The 23301-nt window shown below is 36.2% G+C and overlaps 1 protein-coding gene across 1 annotated transcript in view; it reads right to left on the reverse strand.

The window, feature by feature from the left end:
* MANBA (mannosidase beta) overlaps positions 1–23301 on the reverse strand; it is a 121745-nt gene that overhangs the window by 37642 nt on the left and 60802 nt on the right. Inside the window, exons 8-12 of the mRNA XM_090266350.1 lie at positions 17511–17662; positions 13268–13385; positions 11943–12029; positions 8961–9128; positions 322–540 (exon numbers count right to left, since the gene is read on the reverse strand). Of these exons, the coding sequence (XP_090122476.1) occupies positions 322–540; positions 8961–9128; positions 11943–12029; positions 13268–13385; positions 17511–17662 (744 nt within the window). The remainder of the gene's footprint in view (positions 1–321; positions 541–8960; positions 9129–11942; positions 12030–13267; positions 13386–17510; positions 17663–23301) is intronic.

Consider the following 23301-nt stretch of genomic DNA (forward strand, 5'->3'; position numbering starts at 1 on the left):
TAGGATACACAGAAAGTGGCAAATGAGTTATTTTCATGTATAATAATAAATCAGGTTTAAGCAGCCGTTGGCTCCCATTTCATTTGTAAATGTTCCTGAAGGAACATAATTAAGTCACATGGAAAAGTTATAATCCCCAAAATGATGACTATAAGAGTTTAGCTCCCCAAAAGTTAAAGAAAAATGTTTATTATCTTCTTTCAAAAAATAATTTAAAATAAGAAGTAGATTTTATTTGGCTTTCTGAACCACTATTGAGGAAATCGCGAATCTGCCCATAGCCCACCATTCCGAATCACTGGGAAATCAAAGATGGCTTACCTTTTCTAATGTGCTGAAGGAAGGCCAGGACTGATACCCATATTCAGATGCAAACCGAGCTCTTGGGAAAATGGTCCAATTCCAGCAGTCACTGGTATAGTCATAAAAATGTACATCACCAAAATGCTTGTCATATGGGTTGGCAGAGAGCCAGCCTTCTGCAACGGATTTGGCCCCATTTGTAGGACTGGATGTGAGAAAAGGACGAGTCTTGTCTCCCTGAGCTCAGAAACAAAATGGTTTAAAGGATAATATTTCCAGCCAGTAAAGAACAGACAACTTCTTCAAAACTACTATCAAGACCCAGAAATGCCAGGTAGTCAATAGAAAAATAATAGAACCATTTACCTTCTTCCACATTAAACAACCACCAGCACCTTTCTGCTATTTGCCAATCCTTTGTATCCTTTCACAATTAACATCTAGCTTATTCCTCACAGCGACTGTCCCTAATCTTTTTCAATCGTGTCTTCCCTCCACCTTACCTTCTACCATGATGGGTAATGCCTAGTTCAGAATATCTCAACCTTGGAATTTTGGACCTAGTAATTTTTTGCTTTGTGTATGTATGTTGGGAGTTGGGAGTGTCCTATGCATTCTAGAATGTTTAGCAGCATTCCTGGCCTCTACCCACTAGACGTCAATGGTACTTCCACTTCCTCCCCAAAAAGAAAATAATAATAACAGACTTAGCCAAATGTCCCTTTATCCCTTGAGGACAAAATTCACCTCCACTTGAGAAACACTGATCTAGTGATTAAAAATAGAGGTTATTATGTCCTGGCCAAGTAGCTCAGTTGGTTAGAGCATTGTCCCAATACACCAAGGCTGCGGATTCAATCCCAAGTCAGGGCACATACAAGAAACAACCAAAGAATACATTTTTTCTCTTTCTTTCTTTCTCTCTGTCTCTGTCTCTCTCTCCCCTGCCTCTTTCATCAATAAATAAAATTATTTTCAAAAAGAATAGAGGGTATTGAGTCTGATAGACCTAAGTTTAAATCCCAAATCAAAGCCTTATTGTTTTTGGACAGGTATAAGCCTCGGCAGTCTTATCTGTACCTCCTTCATAGGGCTATTGTAAAAGGTAAGGAGTTCATGTGTGGAAGGGGTGGATAAGTGTCCACCAAAGTTCACGTTCCCATTACCATAATGTAGAATTGTCCCTAGGAAGTGGCATCCTAGCCTCTGTGGAGCCAGGTACCTTATTCTCATCCCTTCCCCCACAGCAGGGCCTAGGAGATGGTGAAAATGGAAGAATTCAGGCATCTATGTCTCTGACAGGAGGACAGCTGCCTGTCCCATCAGAAGCAGCCACTTTATAGTTAGCGAGTAAGGAACTTTTATTACACTGCAACTCTGGGGTGTATTTGCTATAGCAGCTACAACATAAGTACTTAATGTAGTGCCTAGCACACAGGAAGAACTTAAAATGTTTTAGCTATTATCATCTCAACTGATTAACTCACTTCCTATTTCAGTGAGTAGAGTCATTCATTCAGCAAGTACGTGTAAAGTGTTTATTGCATGTCAAGCATTTTGCAGCACTGCAAAACCAGAGAGAGAAATCTGTGATGCTGTCCGATATTAATGCATCAAATCTCTCGGAAGCTCTCCTATGCACCAAGCATGCAGTTTTTTCTATGTACTGGAGGCTGGGCAGGGAACAGGACAGACATCTGAGTGACCTCTTACAAGAGTAGATTGCAATCTAGTGGTGAAACCAGATGCTGAACAAGTGTGGTAAGTGTGATGAATGTTTTGGAGGAAAAGTACAGGGCTCTTTGGAAAAATAAAACAATATTATAGAAGGCCAATAAGGCCTCCCTGAGAAATAGATTATCAGAAAATAGTTTTCTCAACTTTTCTCCATTAGGATTTACTTTTGGGGGTATTCTCATCATTCTTTTTTTTTTTTTTAATCCTTGTTTCTCTGTCATAGGGAAAAAAAAAAAAAAAGCAACTCCTACTTCTCTTCTTTGCCAGCCTCTCTGTCTGTCTTCTGGTCACCTCTTTATTTTACTCTGGAAATATAGCCAATAAATTATCATTTACCCTTAAAAAATATAATCTCTCTCTATGGCTTTATTCCCTCAGCCTAAGGACTCCTCTCCTCCTAATAAAGAACCCCCTTTGTCCCCTGCAGTCCAGCGGATTGCTTCCACCCACTCATTCTTCAGCCCCTAACATTAAGTTCCTGATCAGTCAACTTGACTGAAATCCGTTTTGGTTTTGTCTGGTTTTTCAAAAATTGCCCATGGACTTCTGCTTACCAAATAAAGCAAAAATCCCACACTCTTCCCACTCTGGTGTGCAGTCAATGACTTATTTACACCCATTATTTTTTAATTGATTGATTTTAGAGAGAGAGAAGGGAGAGGAAAAGAGAGACAGAGACAGAGAGACAGAGGGAAGCATCAATGTGTTGTTCCACTTATCTGTGCATTCATTGGTTGATTCTTGTATGTGCCCTGACAAGGGATCAAAGCCACGACCTTGGTGTATAGGGATGAGGCTCTAACCAACTGAGCACCCCACCAGGGCCTTCCTTTTTCTACCCATTATTTCTTAAGTTCTCTCCACCCCAGGGGCTTATTCACTACTCTTTCCCATTCTGGTTCCCCTAGACCTTTCTGATTCTTCTTCCCCCAGCTCCCCTCTTCTTCTCATGTGGACAGTGCTCTCTCTCCAGGCTCTCCTTGTCTGTGCCCTCTCCCAAGGCATCCCCTCTCACCAAATATTCAGATCTCTCCCAGACTACTTCACCTCTACACTTTACTCCCAATAACGAGCTCCACATGTTCACCTGGCTGGTCCTGCCAACATCTCAAATTTAACCTTTCAAAGCAGAATTCCCTATTTATTATTCACAAACTTAGACTGTGCTTCCTACCTTCATTAAGGTACCCAAGTAAGAGTCATCTTCAATTTCTCCCCCTCTCTCTTTTACCACCCACATTCAGTCACTCTGCATTCAAATATTTTTTCCATCACCTCATTTCCAGTACCACTCCACTGGACTCCACTACCTATAACCAATATGACCTTGAGAAATTAATCTTTGAAATCCTCCAATGTCTTCATCTCTAAAATAAATATATTACTTACATTCCAGGGTAGTTGCAAAAATTAAATAAATTCTATAAAGCACTTATATTATTACCATAATATTAATATGATAAGCATAATTAACATATCAATATCTGGCATCCATTATTCTCAATAACTGGGAATTCCTGGTTTTTATAACTGGTTTCCTCATCTAGAATCTCTTACCTCCTTAATTCTTTGCTAGTAAAGATACCTTCCAGAATGGGTCAGATAAAGTTCCTCCCCTCCCCCAAAATGCCCACTAGCTTCCTACTGTCTACTGAATAAAGCCCAACTTCATAACATTCAAAGTCTTTTTAAGATTTGTTTCCAAGCTGCCTTTTCCATATTTGACTTTCCAATACCAAATCAGGAGCCCTTGCTTCAAACACTGGGAACAGTGTGCTGCTTCCCACATATTTTCACAAATTTTTACCCTTATTCACATTGTTTTTATGACCTAAAACACCTACTGAATAATCCTTTGCCCAGATTCTACTCCACCTTTAAAGGTTGGTTTGAATGTCACCTTTTACTTAAAAGCCTTCCTACATCCTTCCATTTAAAAATAATGGTTCTTCCACATAGTTCCCACCATCTGGAAGTCCATCTTTCTAGCAGTTCTTTCACTCTGCCCTGTAATTATTCCCATGTTTCCACTAAGAGCAGACTACACACCGATGAGGAACACAGTTTCCCCACAGCATTGGGAATGAAGCTTTGCTCCTGGATATAGGTACTTAGCAGATGTTGGTTGAATTTTAAACATTGAAAAGCATGGCAAAATTGTGGACACTCTTAAATTTTAAACAATATTCCTTTTTAATGGCTTTGAAGTAAAATTGCAGAAGGCTTACCAATTGGCCTTAATCAATCAAGCTTGAGTAATTTCTGTCCATGCCTCCAGAATCTTGAACAATTTGGTAAGATGAACCAGTGAGTAAAATTACTAAGAGTCTTTCCCTAAAAATATCCACCCCTGATGATGAACTATGATTTCTTTCCATTTTTGTATCATTTCCTCTTGAGGCCTGATTTTTAGTCTATCTCACAGATGACCTTTTTCTAGGTCATGACCTTAAATGCTTGTTCAGATCAAGAGATGCTATAAGATAAAGAGAATGACTATTTTTTAAAAGTATGATGCACAAGACGAAACTAATCAATACAATTAAGTGTGTGGATAGGTCTGTTTATGATTTATAGCACTTAATCCTGTCCATCCTCAAGGAGACTGGCAAACATCCTTTATTGCTCAGATAACCATTTTAAAATATCTAAATCTCTTATGAGAAAGGCATCATATTTCCATTTCAAAGATGGACATGCAGTGCCACATAGAAGCTATTTTTTTAAGTTCAAGAATGCAGTGTTAATATTAGAGATTTAAGTTTGTAACTATCTGAAGATATATCTTATTTAGTAAAACCAAGAGAGGATGATAATGATGATTAGCATCAATTAAAAGTCTATTCTGTGCCAGAATCTGTGTAATGTACCTTCCATTCATTATCTTAGTTAATACACATAACAACTCTTAAGCTTGAGTCCCTATTATTAACCCAATTGTATAGATAGGAAAGTAGAGATTCAGTAACTTGTCCAAGATTACATAGACATGTAGTGGCTAGCAAGGACTTGGAGTCATAACCACTGAATAATTAAGCTATGAAATGAAAATCCATTTCTTAAATCAATCAGCTATGAAAAACATAATAATACTGTCAATTAAAAAAACTATAAAATAAATGTTCTATGAATATTAATTAAAGCTTAACCCACCACAGGTTTTGAATAGAAAAATTCTTCATGATACATGACTTAGCACATCTGATAAGCTAAAAATTGAAACCTATGTTTTTCAGGTATTCTCACTGAAGTTTCTTCATAGAAATAGAATAGTGTCATTAATTGGGCATATTTGGTTACCAGAATCACATAGCATTCTTGTAAATATATCCTGTTTCCAACTGCTTCAAGACATAGCCAAATAAATAAAACATCTAAATACAGATAAAAATTGTAAATACAATCAGATTACTAAATCACATGTCAAACATTGTTTTTAGAAAGTTGAACTTTTGAAGGCATTACTTCAAAAACAAACAAAAATGCTACTTCCCCTCCCTGCAAAAAAGGCCCGTTTGTATTAAAATTTAATATGTATGCATGTATCCTAGTAAACACGAGTACACTATGCCTATTAAACAAGGAGTGGTGCAAAGAGAACCACCCTCAGTGGAGCTGGGAACCAGTTCTTTCCTCTCCACTTGCCCCTTGTATCACAAACCAACACATTCATATATTATACATAGCAAATTCTACTTTAGCATTTACTTACAGCATTTTATTTTTTAAGTAAATATTTTATGTTTCAATTGCAGTTGACTTACAATATTTTATTAGTTGCAGGTATACCACATTGTGATTAGATATTTATATAACTTACAAAGTGATCATCCCAATAAGTTTACTACCCGTCTGATACAATACATAGTTATTATAATATTATTGACTATATTCCCTATGTTGTACTTTACATCCCCATGACTGTTCTTACAACTTGCAATTTGCACATCTTAATCCCTTCCCTTTTTTATTCATTAAAATATGAGAAAATCAAATCTGGCATAGAGTAAAGGGAAAAAAGCGTATTAACTATATAAAACTTTTACTAGGACCAGATTATCATTGGAAAATTAATTCACAAAATTCATTATCTTAATATACTTTTAAAATTGGATGGATATGTGCAGAAAAATGAAACTAGATTACATTTTTATATCAAGTATTGTTAATTTTTTTATTTTATTTTTATTGTTGTTCATGTTTACATTTGTCCAAATATTTCCCCCATTGCTCTCCCTTGTCCCACCCACCCCCTGCTCGCACAAACTGGAGCAAAAAGAGCCTCTTCAATAAATGGTGTTGAGAGAACAAAACAGGGACATGCAAAAAAGTGAAACTAGACCACCAAATTACACCACACACCAGAATAAACTCAAAATGGATCAAAGACTAAATATAAGTTGCAACACCATGGAAGTCTTAGAGGAAAAAAACATAGGCAGTAAAATTGCAGATATCCCATGCAGCAATATTTTCACCAATATATCTCCTAGAGCAAGGAAAATAAACAAAAGAATTAACAAATGGGACTACAACAAATTAAAAAGCTTCTGCACAGCTAAAGAGAACACCAGCAAAATAAAAAGGGAACCAACCACATAGGAAAACACATTTGCCAATGATACCTTGGACAATGGTTTGGTCTACAAAATATATGAGAATTTATATGTCTCAACACCAGGAAGACAAACAATCCAAGTAAAAAGTAGGCAAACGACCTGAACAGACACTTCTCCAAGAAGGACATGCAGAGGCCCACAGACATATGAAAGGATGCTCAACATCACTAGCCATCAGAGAGATGCAAATTAAAACCACAATGAGATATCACCTCACACAGGTCAGAATGGCCATCATTAATAAATCAACAGACAACAAGTGCTGGCGATGATGCGGAGAAAAGGGAACCCTTGTGCACTGTTGGTGAGAATGCAGACTGGTGCAGCCACTGTGGAAAACGGTATGGGATTTTCTCAAAAAAACTAAAAATGAAACTGCCTTTTGACCCAACGATCCCACTGCTGAAATTATACCCTAAGAATCTTGAAACACCAATTCAAAAGAACCTATGCACCCCTGTGTTCATAGCAGCACTGTTTATAATAGCCAAGTGCTGGAAACACCCTAAGTGCCCATCAGTGAATGAGTGGATCAAAAAACTGTGGTACATTTACGCAATGGAATACTATGCAGCAGAAGGAAAGAAGGAATTCCTACCCTTCATGACAGCATGGATGGAACTGGAGAGTATTAGGCTAAATGAAATAAGCCAGGCAATGAAAGACAAATACCATATGATCTCACCTATAAGCAGAAACTAATGAACAAAAACAAACAAATGAGCAAAACAGAACCAGTGACATGGACATAAGGAACAAACTGATAAAGGGGGAAAGACCACTTTCTTACACTACACACAAGTAATAAATTCAAAATGGATTAAAGATTTAATATTAGACCCAAAACCATAAGAATCCTAGAAGAAAACATAGGTAGTAAAATCTCAGACATTGCCTGTGGCAATATTTTGTTGGATATATCTCCCCAAACAAAGGAAACAAAAGATAAAATAAACAAATGGGACTACATCAAACTAAAAAATTTTGCACAGCAAAGGAAACCATCAACAAACTAAAAAGACAATCCTCAGAATGGGTGAACATATTCACAAATACAGCTGATAAAGAGTTAATATCCAGAATTTATAAAGAACTTACAAAACTCAACACCAAAACAACAAACAATCCAACTAAAAAATGGACAAAGGACCTAAATAGATGCTTCTCCAAAGAGGACATACAGATGGCCAACAGACATATGAAAGATGCTCAGCATCACTAATCATCATAGAAATGTAAATTAAAATCATAATGAGATATCACCTCACACCTGTCAGAATGGGCATCATCGATAATCAACCAACAACAACTGCTGAGGAGGACGTGGAGAAAAGGGAACCCTAGTGCACTGTTGGTGGGAATGGAGATTGGTGCAGCCACTGTGGAAAGCGGTATGGAGACACCTCAAAAAATTAAAAATGAACCTGCCTTTTGACCCAGCAATCTCACTTCTGGAATATATCTGAAGAAACCCAAAACACTAATTTGAAAAAACATAAGCACCACTATGTTCATTGCAGTTTTATTTACAATCGCCAAAATATGGAAGCAGCCCAAGTATCCATCCATAGATGAGTGGATAAAAGAACTACGGGACATTTACAGAGTGGAATAATAACTGGCTGTAAAAAAGAAGAAAAGTTTGCCTTTTGCAACAGCATGGATGGACTTGCAGAACATTATGCTAAGTGAAATAAGCCAGTCAGAGAAAGACAAATACCATACGATTCACTCATATGTGGAATCTAATGAACAAACTGATCTAACGAGCAAAATAGAGACAGACTCACAGATAGAGAGCAGGGTGACAGCTAAGGAGGGGGGAGGTTAGGGGGTGGAGGGATCAAGCAAAAAGGAAAAAGGATGCATGGGCACAGACAACAGTGTGGTGATTGTGGGGGGGTACCAGGGGGCTAAATGATAATGGAAAAAAAAACAATAAAAATCTTTAAAAAGAAAAAAAGAAAAGAAGTGGCATATCATTACATCATCTAATATACAGAATCGCAACCTTTGGGAATCCGTGCATGTGCTCCGAAGTGTCTGGGACAACCTGCAACTGTAAGCACAACACTGATGTATGTGTAGTGAGTTCCACAGACATGTTAATTCTTAAAGAAGTGCAAAACCCATGAATCCTTTCACAAGCTGCAGCATTACAATGAATTATTCTACATTAAAATGATATTGTTGGAAGTTGACCTAAAATAAAGCAAATAAAAATATACTTTACCAATATTCAAATTGATCCATTTTTACAACAGGTTCTCAAATTCTACTGCATTAAAAACCATTACTTACTGCCAAGACAACCTCTCGAATGTTTTTCACATACAGCTCCACATAATCTTTGACATAGATATGCAGGTGTGTGAAGTCTATGCTATACCAATTCATCATCAGCGCTGCTTCATTTTCATTATTCCCACTCCATATGATGATGGAGGGATGAGATTTCAGTCTCCTGATCTAAAATTTAAGAGAACATAAAATAATTTTCAAATGCTCAATATAAAAAAATCTCACAATTATAATATTGATAAAAATATAGCCACTGAATTTCTGCACTTAAATTTTTATGTGCCAGAAAACCCATTAGAAAATGGCTAGTAACTTTATCTGTGGGAATATATTTTAAGAAATCTCTGAGATTCTTCTTATCTAGATTTTATAAATACTAATATGATAGGCTTCTCTTCTCTGCCATATAAAAGCTGAAGAAAATATTATCCCTTTTATTAAACAAGAAAAATAAATCAACCTCATCATTATCTGACTTGTCACAACAAGGTTCTAAGAAATACAGAACACAGGAGATATCACATTACATTACCGGGGTTAGTTGTCTTAAGAGCGACTTGGAGCTTTGTGTGAAGAAACAAATGAGGCAGAATAAACATTTCAGCTGAAAGAGGTATCGGGGTCTCCACCCAGTCTCCACCATATCAAAAACCCATAGGACTAGAGAGGGTTTTAACAAAGCAAGTAAGTACCAGAGATACTCCAGAAGTTAAAGGCAAATATATGCAATAGTCTAAAGAAAAAAAAAAGATTAGGGCATCAAGAGGATGTCACCTGAAATAAGTATCGATGTCATGTAATAAGAAATCAACTAAGGCTAAGTTAATGAATCTATCTAAAACCTTGCCAGTCTCAAGAATTGAAGTTGGCACGACCTGGGCTCACTGTGGGCCGGCCCTATATAACGGTGAAAGGACCCAGTTCTGACACACCAAGAGAAGAGGGCAGTTAACAACAGCGAGTCAATGGTCAAGGAAAGCCCGTTTGGAACTTGTTTGAGCAATTCATCCTTATTGGTATTTACAGCTTCTCTTTCACTGTAATGGATGATTACAGTGATAGGTCCCAGCTGATGTTTCCACTGTGGTCTCCATTCAAGAAGCTAGGGAACTCATTCATGATATAGAGATGCATTAAGGGTGTATTAAAGAGATCTATTTAACTCTTTTTAAAATGAACATCCTGTGATTTTCCAAAGCAGCCTTATAAACAGTATCTCCTTTATTTGCCTCTATATATACCCAGGTAAGTGAGGGCTGGCATGTTTGTAGTAGTGATGAAAACACAAACACGGATCCTGAAGAGGCAAAACCTTCAGTGACTCTGTGGCACCCTTCAAATTAACCTAGAATTTTATGGTAAGCTTTACTTTAAAATGTTAACAAACTCTGCATAAAAAGCTCTCCTCTTTAATAATACATAAAAGAACTGAAGGCACAAAGATATCATATTTTAATTATTTGCATGAAGAAAATTAAAGATAAAACTGAAATGTTTGCAACCTATATAACTATAATTAATACTCTAAAAGTTATTCATTCACCCATCCATCTACCTGATGAATAATCCAACCAGGGAGTGGAGCTAGAGAAGGGAACAAGCCCCAGGCTCAGGGAGATCACAACCTTGCAGGGGTGACAAAACCTTCACAAGCAATGCAAAGTGTGATGTGTGTCACAAAGAGCAAAGGACTGCATTTTGATTTGCAGATTTAGAAAGGCTTCCCCCAGAGAAAGCCATGCTCAGGGTAAGAGGGGCCAGAAGAGAGTGAGTGAGGTAGTCCACAGGGAAGGTGATGGGGACAGTGTCCTGGGGCCGACAGCACGGGGAGATGGTGCTCAACGCGGTGGGGAGGCAGGCAGAGACGGGAGGGGGCCTGCTGGGGATCTTTAACTTTATCTGGAGGACTTTGACCAAGGGATAATTCCACTTGTACTTTTTAAACAATTTTTGAAAAAATTAAGCACAGTTGAAAAAAACAAATTATGGCACAGTAAATTATAAAAAGGCAATCAGTCTGTAACACCACCTAGACTAAGAAAGAAAACTTTACCAACCACACTAGAATCCCTCAGGGACCCCCTCTTCCCAGTCACAGTCCATTTCTCCTTTCAAAGAAACCACTATGTTGAGTGTTACGGTAATCCTTGCATTTCTTTTGATTTTTCATGCAAATATACTTCCACTGTAATTATAAACTCGTGTCTTTCAACACACTCGATGGATTTCAATCCACTGACTTTCTTATCTTCATTGAACCTCAAATTATCCCACTTTTGGTTGGTCAGAGTCTCGTCAAAGTTCTTTTGGCATATCTATTATAGCTTCCTTGCTATCTGTGTATCAAAATATTCCAGGATAATCTATTAGTATATTTCCTGTTCCAGACCTGAAGTTGGCCATTTCTCTAAAAAGTCCTTCTTTTACTGGGAAATATTATTTCAATGTAAGGATATTCAACATTACTAGGTCCATTGTTTCTAGGCCTTTTCAGTGGATGGAGCTACAATATAATCACTTCCTTGCGTTTACAGATCTGTAAACATAAATATAAGTATGTATATGTGGTATGCAAAAGAAATCAAGAGTCAATAATCACTTTAAATGTTTGACCTGAGAAATTCAGACTGGCATTGCCAATTATTAAAAGCTGCAGGAAAAGCAAGTTTGGAGAAGGTGATATAAGTTTGGTTTGGACATGTTACATTGGGATGCCTATTAAAGCTCCAAGTGGAGGCAGCAGGTTGGCAGCTCAATATAAGAATCAGAAATTCAGCAGAGAAGTCAGGGCAGTTGATAAATCTGAGAGTCCCAAGGCGGTGAAGCCATAAGACTGAATGGAATCACCTAGAAAGTCAATTACCTGACTGATTTTTCACAAATTTAGTAAAGAGAACAATGAAAAGAAACATGGAGAGATTTAACAAAAAGCAAAACTAAAACATAAGCATTTTCCTTCTTCTTGGAGCGGTAATAACATACCTGATAAGCAACTTCTGTCCTCACTGAACCCACGAAATCCTGATCAGTTGGATAAAGGGCACAGGCAAACATAAAATCTTGCCAGACCTAGCAAATCAAATAAAAGGCAATAAAGCACGTCCACAGATTCTATCACAAAGAAGGAAATTCTTCACTCTAAACTGTGGGGATTATCTTGCACACAACTGAGAAAACCAAGTTTGCCTGAGGAGTATGAGCGTTTGAGCACTATTATGTGCCAGATGCTGGGCAGGGCACTCACAGACCCCTGACTTCCCAGACCTGCACAGAAACCTGGGAAGAGAAAACATTAGGTAGGCCGGAAAGAAAGAGAGGAAAGGAGAATTCAAATAAGGAAACAGTGAGTGTGTTGCGGGGGGATGTAAAATTTAAAAAGAAGTTTCCCCTCCCAGCCCCTCCTCACTCCGAATTTATTCTCATTTTCACTGGGAATTTGGTATTGAGAGATGGACCAGACTGTTAAGAAAGATATGTTGTTTATAAAGGAATTCAGTTTTCATGGCCAAAAAAATTACTACATGGTTTTTTTAGTACTGACAGCACATTAGCTCATTCCTAGGAAGGCTGTCACTCAGGCAGTGGTGAAGAACATGGCCCCAAATCAGTCAGCCTGAGATGGAACTTTGATTCCACCACAGCCCCACTGAATGAGTGTAGGTGGGTTATTTAACCTTGGCACAAGTCAGTTTCCTGATCTGTAAAATTGTGATATAGACAAACAATAACTACCCCCATAGAATGGGCATGAAGATGAAATAAAATAGTAGAGGCAGAACAGTTCAAACAATGCCTGACACTCAATGAATATTATAGAAACTTGTCACATCAGCATTACCAATATTATTATAATACTACTCTTCTATGGAGAGCTTCATATTTTCTAACTATAATACTAAAACTGAAAATGTACTTCCTTTGCTTAACCCTTACTAATGCAAAACATGTTGGAAGGGCTTAACAACAACATTAAGCACGCTTTTATTTAATTTTATTATTTGTTCTCTCCCTAAAGTTAAAATTTTTAAATATCTTCTTTATGCATACTCTCATATTACAAAGAAAATGTAGATAGATATATACTTAGATATAACTACTATACAGAATGACTATCACTTAAAAATAATTAAATAATTATGATATTCTCTATCAACTATAGCTCTGGGTTCTTAAGATGCTATTTATTCTTTTGCAAAAAAATGGAACATCATTCCTGACTCTGAGAAAAGAGGGAATAAGCAATATCACCCCCCTGAGAACACAGATATAGTAACACATTAAAGAATAAAATGCTGTCAACTACTTACCATTATTCCTAGTTCATCACAGAGTTCATAGAATTCATCACGTTCATAAATACCTCCTCCCCACACCCGAAGAGTGTTCATGTTAGCATCCACTGCAGACTGCAAAAGGACTGCTAACCTAAAGAGAAGTTTTAAAACCAAATACTATTTTTAAATTTGGGGGATATTAAAAAAAGGTTTAAAAACACATTATGGTTGATAAACACATTTAAAATCTGTTAGAAAAACACATTTCAAAATTATGATGGTTTCAATAGAATGCTACGTGAAGAAAGTGAGACAAAATTATATATACATTAACTATACCCACATAAAATAAATAAACCTAGAAAAATTATGAGTGATATTTACTCTGCTTTCTAAATTTTCAGCAATGTTATTATGCTATTTTTAAAAGTGAACTTTTGTCTTAAAGTTATTCTTGTAGAAAAATATAGTTGTAAACCTTGGAAAGTATGTGCAAATGTTATATAACCATTTCGAACTATAAGCCAAAAATCAAAGTCTGAATATTAGTGCCAGCTAGTTACTCTTATCTCTTTCTTTACAATTCCTCTAGTCCAGTAGTTCTTTCTCTAGGAAGCTTCTTTTATGTTTTTCCAACTCCTATTCACATTATCCTCAAGAAAGCCCAGAAATTTACAGCCACTTTGAAAGCATGTGCCCTCCACCTCCAGAGCAGTGTCCAGAAAGGAACAAAAAAGACCAATAAGAGGCTAGCCAGGGACCCAGAGTATCATGCTGTCAGCAAAGGGGCCCCAGGGCAGGTTTACTAATTGACCCAGCTGTGCTGAACAGCTGCCACCAAATCCAGCCAGGAGAAAGACAGCTAATAATCTGTGCCTATGTCTAGAGAATAATTTCATTTTAATATGAAATTCAAAACAATATACATATTCTGAGGTAAAAGGAAATTACTGCAAGCTCAGGCAAAATTAGAGTTTAGTTACCAATCGCGTGAACATTTTAACCTTCAAATAATATAATACAATGCACATTTATACATTTGTAAACCAGTTACATGTGTTTATTTTCACTTCACAAGCTTTTTCTTCACTATCACAAAGATAGTAGTTGACAAATCTAATCAAAAAATATTTTTTTCTTATATTCTATTCTTAAAGCTTCAAAAATATTTAAAAATTTTTTTAGATCTAGAATTTTTTTTAAAATTTGGTTCTTTTTATTAAGGTAAAAGTAAAAGAATATGTAAATACCTTGACATAAAGAGGTAAATATGGGTTTTCATTTTTTAAAAACATGAACAAAAATATTTAAGGTGCTCTTTTAAGAACAGGGATTTCTCTTCTTTTTTTCAGGGATTAACTATTCGAAATGTGCATTAGACATTGTCTTATTCCTCCAGAGAAAATATATAATAGTCTTCTAAAATTTGGATAGTTTCTTCCAGTTAAGATGGTGGCATAGGTAAACACGGATCACCTCCTTATACAACCACATCAAAATTACAACTAAAACACAGAAAAACCATCATTCAAACCATCATAAATTGAATTGAATGGAAGTCTGACAACTACAAAATTAAAGACACCACATCCATCCAGACTGGTAAGAGGGTGCAGATGAGAAGGGTCTGGTTCCACATCTACATGTGGTGAATAAAAATTCAGGAGGGATATTTCAGGAGTGAGGAGTCCCAGCCCCACACCAGGCCCCCCAGCACAGGCTTTCACTGCCAGGAAGATTAGTCCTCATAACTTCTGGCTACAAAAACCAGTGGGAACTGAGTGAGGGGGAAGAAACTTCTGGAGTCCTAAGCACTTCCTCTTAAAGAACCCACACATGGATAGACTCACTCCCTTTGAGCTTCAGTACTGGGGTAGCAACTTGAAAGGCACCAGTGGCATACAGGGAGCAACTGAAGTGTCTGGCATAAAGGTGAGAGAGGGAAGACAGCTTTCTCCCAGACAAAAAGGTGGGCAGAGGCCATTGTCCTTTTTCTAAAGCCTCCCCCCACAGAGCCCAGAGCCAGCAGGTTGGTACCATATTTGAGACTCCATCAACCTAACACTGTTTGTTCCACCTTGGAGATCCCCAGAGACTCCATCCCACCCAACTTATGAGCCCACCCAAGCTGTTAACAGTGACTTTTCCATATGAATGACTGGTCTTGGCTCATGCTTCACAACTTTCTAAGTCCTATCCAACAAGCAAAAGCTGGCCTCGGTGAGCCCCAGGCCTGGTACTACCAGCAGCCAGCCTAGATTCATAGTTTGGCTTCACCTGGGAATCTCCAAGTCCAGCAAAAGTAGCAGCCATCTCAGATTGCTTTATAGCTCAGGCAGGGTGGCCCCAGGCAAAACATAGGTGGGGACTGATCTTGGCCTGCGGCACCCAGTAAACTGCAGAGCCTGTATACCCAGTGGACAACTATAGACCATGTCAGAGCACAACCACCTTGCTCCTTCACAGCTGATCCTCCACAGAAATTGGAGGTTGGTAGTCAGTGGTCACAGCCAATCTTTCTAGCTGACTGGCCTGGGTAAATTCCTCCCATTGACCTGCCAACAGCAACCAAAGCTCAACTACAAGAGGAGGGTGTACTCAGCCCACATGAAGAGAACCCCTTGAGTACCCAGCTTGGGTGATAGGGGAGGCTAGGCCACTGGACCCTATAGGTCACCTACTACATTAGGCCACACTACCAAGACATGGAGACATAGCAGCTCTACCTAATACATGGAAACAAACAGAAGGAGGCTGTCAAAATGAAGAGACAAAGAAACATGACCCAAATGAAAGAACAGAAAACTCCAGAAAAAGAACTAAACAAAATGGAGATTTAAAAAAAAAAAAAAAATCTATCAGATGCAGAGTTCAAAACACTGGTTATAATGATGCTCAGGGAACTTAGTGAGGACCTCAATAGCATTAAAAAAAGTTCCAGTCAGAAATGAAGGATACACTAGTTGAAATAAAGAACAATGTACAGGGAAACAACAGTAGAGTGAATGAAGCTGAGAATCAGATCAATGATTTGGAACATAAGATAGCAAAAAACAACCAATTAGAACAAGATAAAAAAAGAATCCAAAAATAAGAGGATAGTGTAAGCAGCCTCTGGAAAAACATCAAGAGATCTAACATTCACATAATAGGGGTGCCAAAAGGAGAAGAGAAAGAGCAAGAAATTGGAAATATTTGAAAAAGTAACAAAACAGAACTTCCCTAATTTGGTGGAGAAAATAGACATCAAGTCCAGGAAGCACAGAGTTCCAAACAAGATGGGTACAAAAAGGCCCACTCCGAGATACATCATAATTAAAATGCCAAAGATTAAAGATAAAGAGAATCTTAAAAGCAGCAAAAGAAGTTAGTTACTTACAGGAAAATTCCCATAAGCCTGTCAGCTGATTTCTCAAAAGAAATTTTGCAGGCTAGAAGGGATTGGCAAGAAATATTCCAAGTCATAAAAAGTAGGGACCTACAGCCAATATTGCTCTACCCAGCAAAGGTATCATTTAGATTCAATGGGCAGATAAAGAGCTCCCCAGACAAGAAAAAACCAAAGGAGTTCATCATCACCAAACCATTTTTATATGAAATGTTAAAGGCACATATTTAAGAAAAAGATAAAAAGTATGAACAAGAAAATGGCAAAAATACATATCTATCAACAAGTGAATCTAAAAAACAAACTAAGCAAAGAACAACAGTGACAGAATCATGGATATGGAGAACATTTTAATGGTTGCCAGATGGGAGGGGGATGAGGGAGAATGGGTGAAGAGGTGAGGGGTTAAAGAAGTACAAATAGGTAGTTACAGAATAGCCATGGGGGTGTAAAGTACAGTATAGGAAATGGAGTAGCCTAAGAACCTATGCTTGTGACCCACGGGGAACAACGGTGTGGGGATTGCCTAGGGAGTGGGGAATGCCAGGTCGAAGGGAGCAAAGGGAGAAAAATTGGGACAACTGTAACCGCAAAATCAATAAAATATAAATTTAAAAAAATAATTGAGTGGTTTTAAAGATTTAAAATAAATAAAAGTTGGGTAGATTCAGCAGTCTCAAATAGTTTAGCTATAAGACTATCTATACCTCATGAGAATGAAACATATGATCTAAAAGTCCTTTCTATTCTAAAGTTTCCATCATCCTGGAATTCTATATTATCCCTCAGTTCCTTCCACCACAACTCACAAAAGTAAGAATGAGTAACTCTTGAGCCTTGTGTGACTGTTAATAAAAGAAAAACAAGAGAAGAAACATGATAACTTACAAGTCAGAGGTTACTCGATCCTGGAATGAATCTGCTGGGATCCAGTTTGATCCTTTCAAAAATATGGGAATTCCATTTATTTTGAAATAGAAACTCAGACCAGGAGATCCTTCTATAGGCTCTTGTATCAGTTCCACAGTCCTAAAATAAACCTATTATGAACAGAATTAAATACAGAAAATAAAATTGAAAACATAAGCCAAAGAGACTTTTAAAAAAAAAGTAAAACAAACTTTTGAACAATTTACATGAGCATAATTTAACATTAATTTCCTATTTGCTATGAAGTACTTAGTGTGGAAGTGCACTTTCAGAAAAAAAAAAAAAAATATATATATATATATATATATATAATTGCCAGAATTTGTTCTTTCTCTTTAAAAAAACATAGAAGCGATAAAAAACTGAAATATATTGTAGTCTTCCTCATTAAATAAGTATTTGTAATTATAATAAAAGAAGTATGTTTGAAGATAACATTTCAAAATTAAAACAAAAACTGATACTATTTCACAAAACTGGGGTGAGGTGGAATGCCACCAGTTAAACTGATACATCTTTACCAAAAAACACATTCTCATTTCAGTGTTGTTAAAATACAGTATTCCCTCACTTATTGTGGGTATTACATCCTAGAAGTCCCTGCGATAGGTGAAAATCCATGAAGTAGGATCCTTACATTTATTTTAGTATTTATATATATTTTAAGGCTTTATAAACCCTTCCCACACACTTATAAACCATTCCCTGTCCCTTATTAACCTTTCCCACTCCTTTATTAACCTTTTCCACACTTTTATAAACACTACATATGTTCTTAAACATATTCTACACTCTTAAACCTATGTAGTTTTAACAACATATGCATACAGTACAGCAAAATCCAGCGATATAGCGAAAAATCCACGATAAATAATTAAATATAATATTTTTTAAAATCCCACAATACAGTGAGGCCGCGATAAGTGAACCACGATATAGAGAGGGACTACTGTATGCCAAAATGCACACTCTAGAATCAAAGAAATATAGCACAAGCTATTTCATAATTTAACAACTTTCCAATCTTAGTAGCACATTACTATAAAATCATTTTGTTTAATAGGCAATTTAATTCCAACTAATAATCACATTAAACTCAATGTTTGACAGTGTTCTGGTACACTACTGGAGATGTAAACAGTGTTCCAATTAGAAGATGGGATTAGGAACACACACTCCAATATCATTACTACATAAGAGAAAGCTAAGACCTTCATCCCTGTGAAAGTCTAGCCTGGTTTCCCACAGTTAAGCACAAGCAGCAAGACCCCCAATACCGCCGACTGACATTCTTACCCAAATCTTCATTATTTCCAGCCATAAACCGGACCAAGGATTGAGGAACATGATTCTATATCAATAAAGGCTAGCTAGCCTTTAGCCAAGATTATGCATTTCTTCTCTAATTAAAAAATCAATCAATCAACTTATTACATGTAACAAAAGTGCCCACCATTCTTCCATTTTCTTTTTTTTTATCAGCTGAACTATTTATGTTGAACAGATTAAATTCAAAGTTGCTCAAGAGTTTAAAGAAGAGAGGAGGCCACACTCACAGATGATGTAAGAGAGAAAATGTTTTTTTTAATCTGCGGGCGAACACAAAATTCTATCTCTTTGCTAAAAAAAAACATTTAACACAATTACTTATTTTTCTTTCAAAAGCTATGGTTGCATAGATGTCTCTTATAAGTTAGTCTTCTACAAATCTAAATAAGTTTTCTCATTTTTTCAGATATGTTTCATTCTTTAACACTACCCAGTTAACTGAAAACTGAATGCTTCTCCTAGATGTATTTATATTTTTTTATTGCTAACACGCTTACAGATGTCCCCCAGCCCCCCTTCTCTCCCCTCCACCAAACCCCCACCCCACCCTTCACCACGTTGTTGTCTGTGCCCATGGGATTCACATATATGTTCTTTGGAAATGTGGTACCAACCTTGCAACCAACCTTGCATCCCTGGAATAAATCCCACTTGATCATGGTGTATGATCTTTTTAATGTATTGCTGGGTCTGATTTGCTATTATTTTGTTGAAAGTTTTAGCACCAATGTTGATCGGGGATATTGTACTATATATAATTTTCTTTCTTTCTAGTGACTTTATCTGGTTTTGGAATTAGGATAATGTTGGCCACGTAAAAAAAAATCTCGAAAGTCTCCCCTCCTTTTAAATTTTTTGGAATAGTTTGAAGAGAACATTCTTCTATTTCCTTACCCTTGCCCTTATTAATATGACATGACAAAACTAACAGAGTTAATTTTATGAGAAGACACAGAATAAGGTCTACTTGAGGAGGATCTTGACACGTAATTACCACACCTGTTTTAGGGTTGCAAAATGTAAAAATGTACAATGATTTTCAGAGATAACTTTTAAAACACCTTAAAGATGGAGTCAAACATCTAGAACCAGCAATTCTGTAACTGTGGCCAGGGGGCCATCTTTCAGGGGGTCCTTGAGTTCCAAACTATTTTACTATTTTTATAGTAAAGCTACAACTCTGCCTTTTTACTCTCCCTCTTTTGAGTGTACAGTGGAATTTTCCAGAAGCTACATGATGTGCGACAACATCCTCTCTCTGACAACTAATAGAATGTGTGCTTTATATAATTGAGTGTGTTCTAGTTCCACAGCAGAGGTTTAGGATATGAAGAGGTTTGTGTTCAGAGATCAGCTCAGGACTTCTATTGTGTTCTGACTAGTGTGTCTAAGCTCTGACTAGCTTCTACTGTGTCTCTGGTTATTCCTGCTATAATCTCTGTAACTTCATCATTGTTCAATAAGTTCTTATTTTGAATCCCAAAGTTTTCCTTGCAACCTACATAGAGACACAAAAGGACTAGGCACTTTTTAACTCATTTCACAATACTATTAAGTTTTCAAATAAAAACAAATTTTAATATTAATTAAAACTCATTATAGAGTTTAATAGGTTTTATCTTATTCTAAAAGAAAATTTATAATATATTTTTTCCTAATTTAAAGATAAACTGTTGTCTTAAATTGGGATTATAAGCCTAACATTTTCAACCTACAGCCACACTGTCTACATATAAAAATACTGGAAAAAAAACCCAAAATTGATGTATCAGAGAATCATCTGAATGTGATATTATATTATGAAATGTTTCAACAATTGAAACTGTCAGGACACCAATATTTTTCAGATAATCAATGCATTATGTTACAATATGACACATGGATAAAAGATCCTAAGCGTGCGAGATATACAAATAGAATTTAATGTAACAGAGTAAGAAGAGTTCACTGAAATGGCTTCAGATTTCACATTGCAACTAACCTTTGAAAACTACCACTTGTTAAGTTTCTAGTGCAAGCAAGTTGTTAAGTTTCTAGTGAAAGCAGTTTGCAAAGGCTACTAAAATACTCCTCTCTTTTTCAACTACTTATCTGTGTCAAATCAGATTTTCTTTGTATGTTGCAATGAAAACAACATACTGCAAACTGAATGCAGAAGCAGATGAGAATCCAAATGTCTTCTATTCAGCAAGATATTAAAGAGGTTTAAAAACATGTTAAAACAATGTCATTATTCTCACTAAATTTTTGTTTTGTAGATATATTTATTTACATAAAATAACTCATAGTAATATGTCATGGGGTTATTACTGTGATTTGAAATGAGTGAATACTTAATTCTCCATTTTAATATTTATCCATACCAACAAATGCACTTTGGGATTCTCAATAATTTTTACAAACGTAAAGTGGTTCTTAGTTCAAAAAATTTTGAGAATCACTGATCTAGAAAATAGAACTCATTAATTCCTTGATTAATGCTATGCATAGTATTAACAATAAAACACATCTTCCATCATTCTTTTTTTTCTGTGCAAAAATTCTCATGAAGAGACAGCTAGTTCTGTCTCTCAACTCCTGCAATAACAATTTTATAACCCAGATAAAGTAACCGTAACCACCTGACAGTGCCTCAGAGGAAAGGCAGTAATTAACAGCCACCTTTCCCTCAGGGCATTCTTTGACAGGTTAAAGGCTTATTGGTCTATGATTAGTGTCAGTAATTCTTCATGTCCCTGGGCAGTCTTGATAGGTAACATAAAAGCCTTCCTCTGCCACAGGTATTTTACTGCAGAGGAAATAATGAGCTCTCAAAGAGGATTTTTTAAAAGACCCTCGAGTAACACATATTTACATCCAGACTGAATATATTGTCTTCTTGCAAGAGCAAAAATATTTTAAACAGCCCAACAAAGTAAATTACTGTCTGAAAGGGAATAAAAATGTATCTAAGAATCTGAATATGGCCCTGGCTCCTCTGGCTCAGGGGATTGAGCGTTGGCCTTTGAAATGAAGTGTTCCCAGTTCGATTCCCAGTCAGGGCACATGCCTGGGTTGCAATGTTCCTCTCCCTCTGTTTCTCCCTCCCTTCCCCTCTCTCTCTCTAAAAAAAAAAAAGAAAATGTTTTTAAAAAGAACCTAAATATGTAAGTTAAGTAGTTTGAATTTTAAATATTTTCATTTCCAAAATTTTCTAAATTGAAGATTCTATTAAGAATTCACTAGATGAGTTTTTTAATTAGCTTCATGATTTCATTTTTAAAATAGAAAGATTAACTTAAAAAGAACAGGACAGCTGGATGGATTTTTTAGGCAAGAGTTAGGATTAGGAGTTCCTTAACTGAAGGGCTTAAGAGGTGTGTGACTGATAAGTAAATAGTGTACATCTCAAATTTTTTTTTCTCCTGGCAGACCAAACAGATGATGATGTAGTGGATCATGAATTTACAAACTGAATATTATTTCTAAGTTGTTTGTAATCAAATACTTAAAAAGCTGTCACAAAATCACTGGATTTTCAGAAGAGTAATTTTTTTTCTTTAAAAAAAAAAACCCACCTACTTCTAAACACTGCCAAATGTAACCTGAAATACTTCTCAAATAATTTTCATGGATTTGAAAAACACCCCTTCTAAAATCATTTCACATCTACTATCATGCATTTTTAGAGACAACCAAACACCACATTTCTGCCTTCTCTGAAAGGGCTCGAACAGGCAGAAGTCTCCCCAAAGAGCTCTCCTCAAACAGGTCTATACAGGATGATGTGAGAGAGGCTCACGATTGTGTCCTAGAAGTTCGCAGACAGCAGAGAGTTGAACAGATTAGTGTTTACATCAGCACATTACCCAATAGCTCTGTAGCCAGATACATATTTAGTGTGTCTGACACTATGCAGAACCACTTTTTAACACGTCCTCTTCTATATGACAAAAGTATGATAATTTCAGTAGTAATAAATTATATGAATAATAATAATGACCAGAAAAAAGATGCAGACACCAAAAGCTTTCTTATGTTTAACTTTATATGAATAATCATGTCATTTTTAAGAAAAAATAAAATAAATATTAGACTATCCAAAAAAAGTAACTAATACCTGTATTTAGGGTATTTTTGAAAAAAGAAAAACACATACCTACATATTAGTTTATTATAGTAATGAATAATAATATTTGCTATTTTGAGCCCTAACTTCTAAAAAAGTCAAAAACTTTGTCAAAACTGATCTTTACATGTATATGTAAAAAAGTCAAAAACTTTGTCAAAACTGATCTTTACATGTATATGTTCTATAAAGAAGATAGTCAGCTTTGTCAATTTATCCTTGCACAGTCAATGGAAAACACCTTTTTATCAATTTTAATTTAGAAATGTTCTTTAAAATGAAGCCAAAAATATACTAATATACTAGTATTAG

Source organism: Furipterus horrens, unplaced genomic scaffold, assembly GCF_987537825.1.
Source record: "Furipterus horrens unplaced genomic scaffold, mFurHor1.1.pri manual_scaffold_2, whole genome shotgun sequence".
Lineage (NCBI taxonomy): Eukaryota > Metazoa > Chordata > Mammalia > Chiroptera > Furipteridae > Furipterus > Furipterus horrens.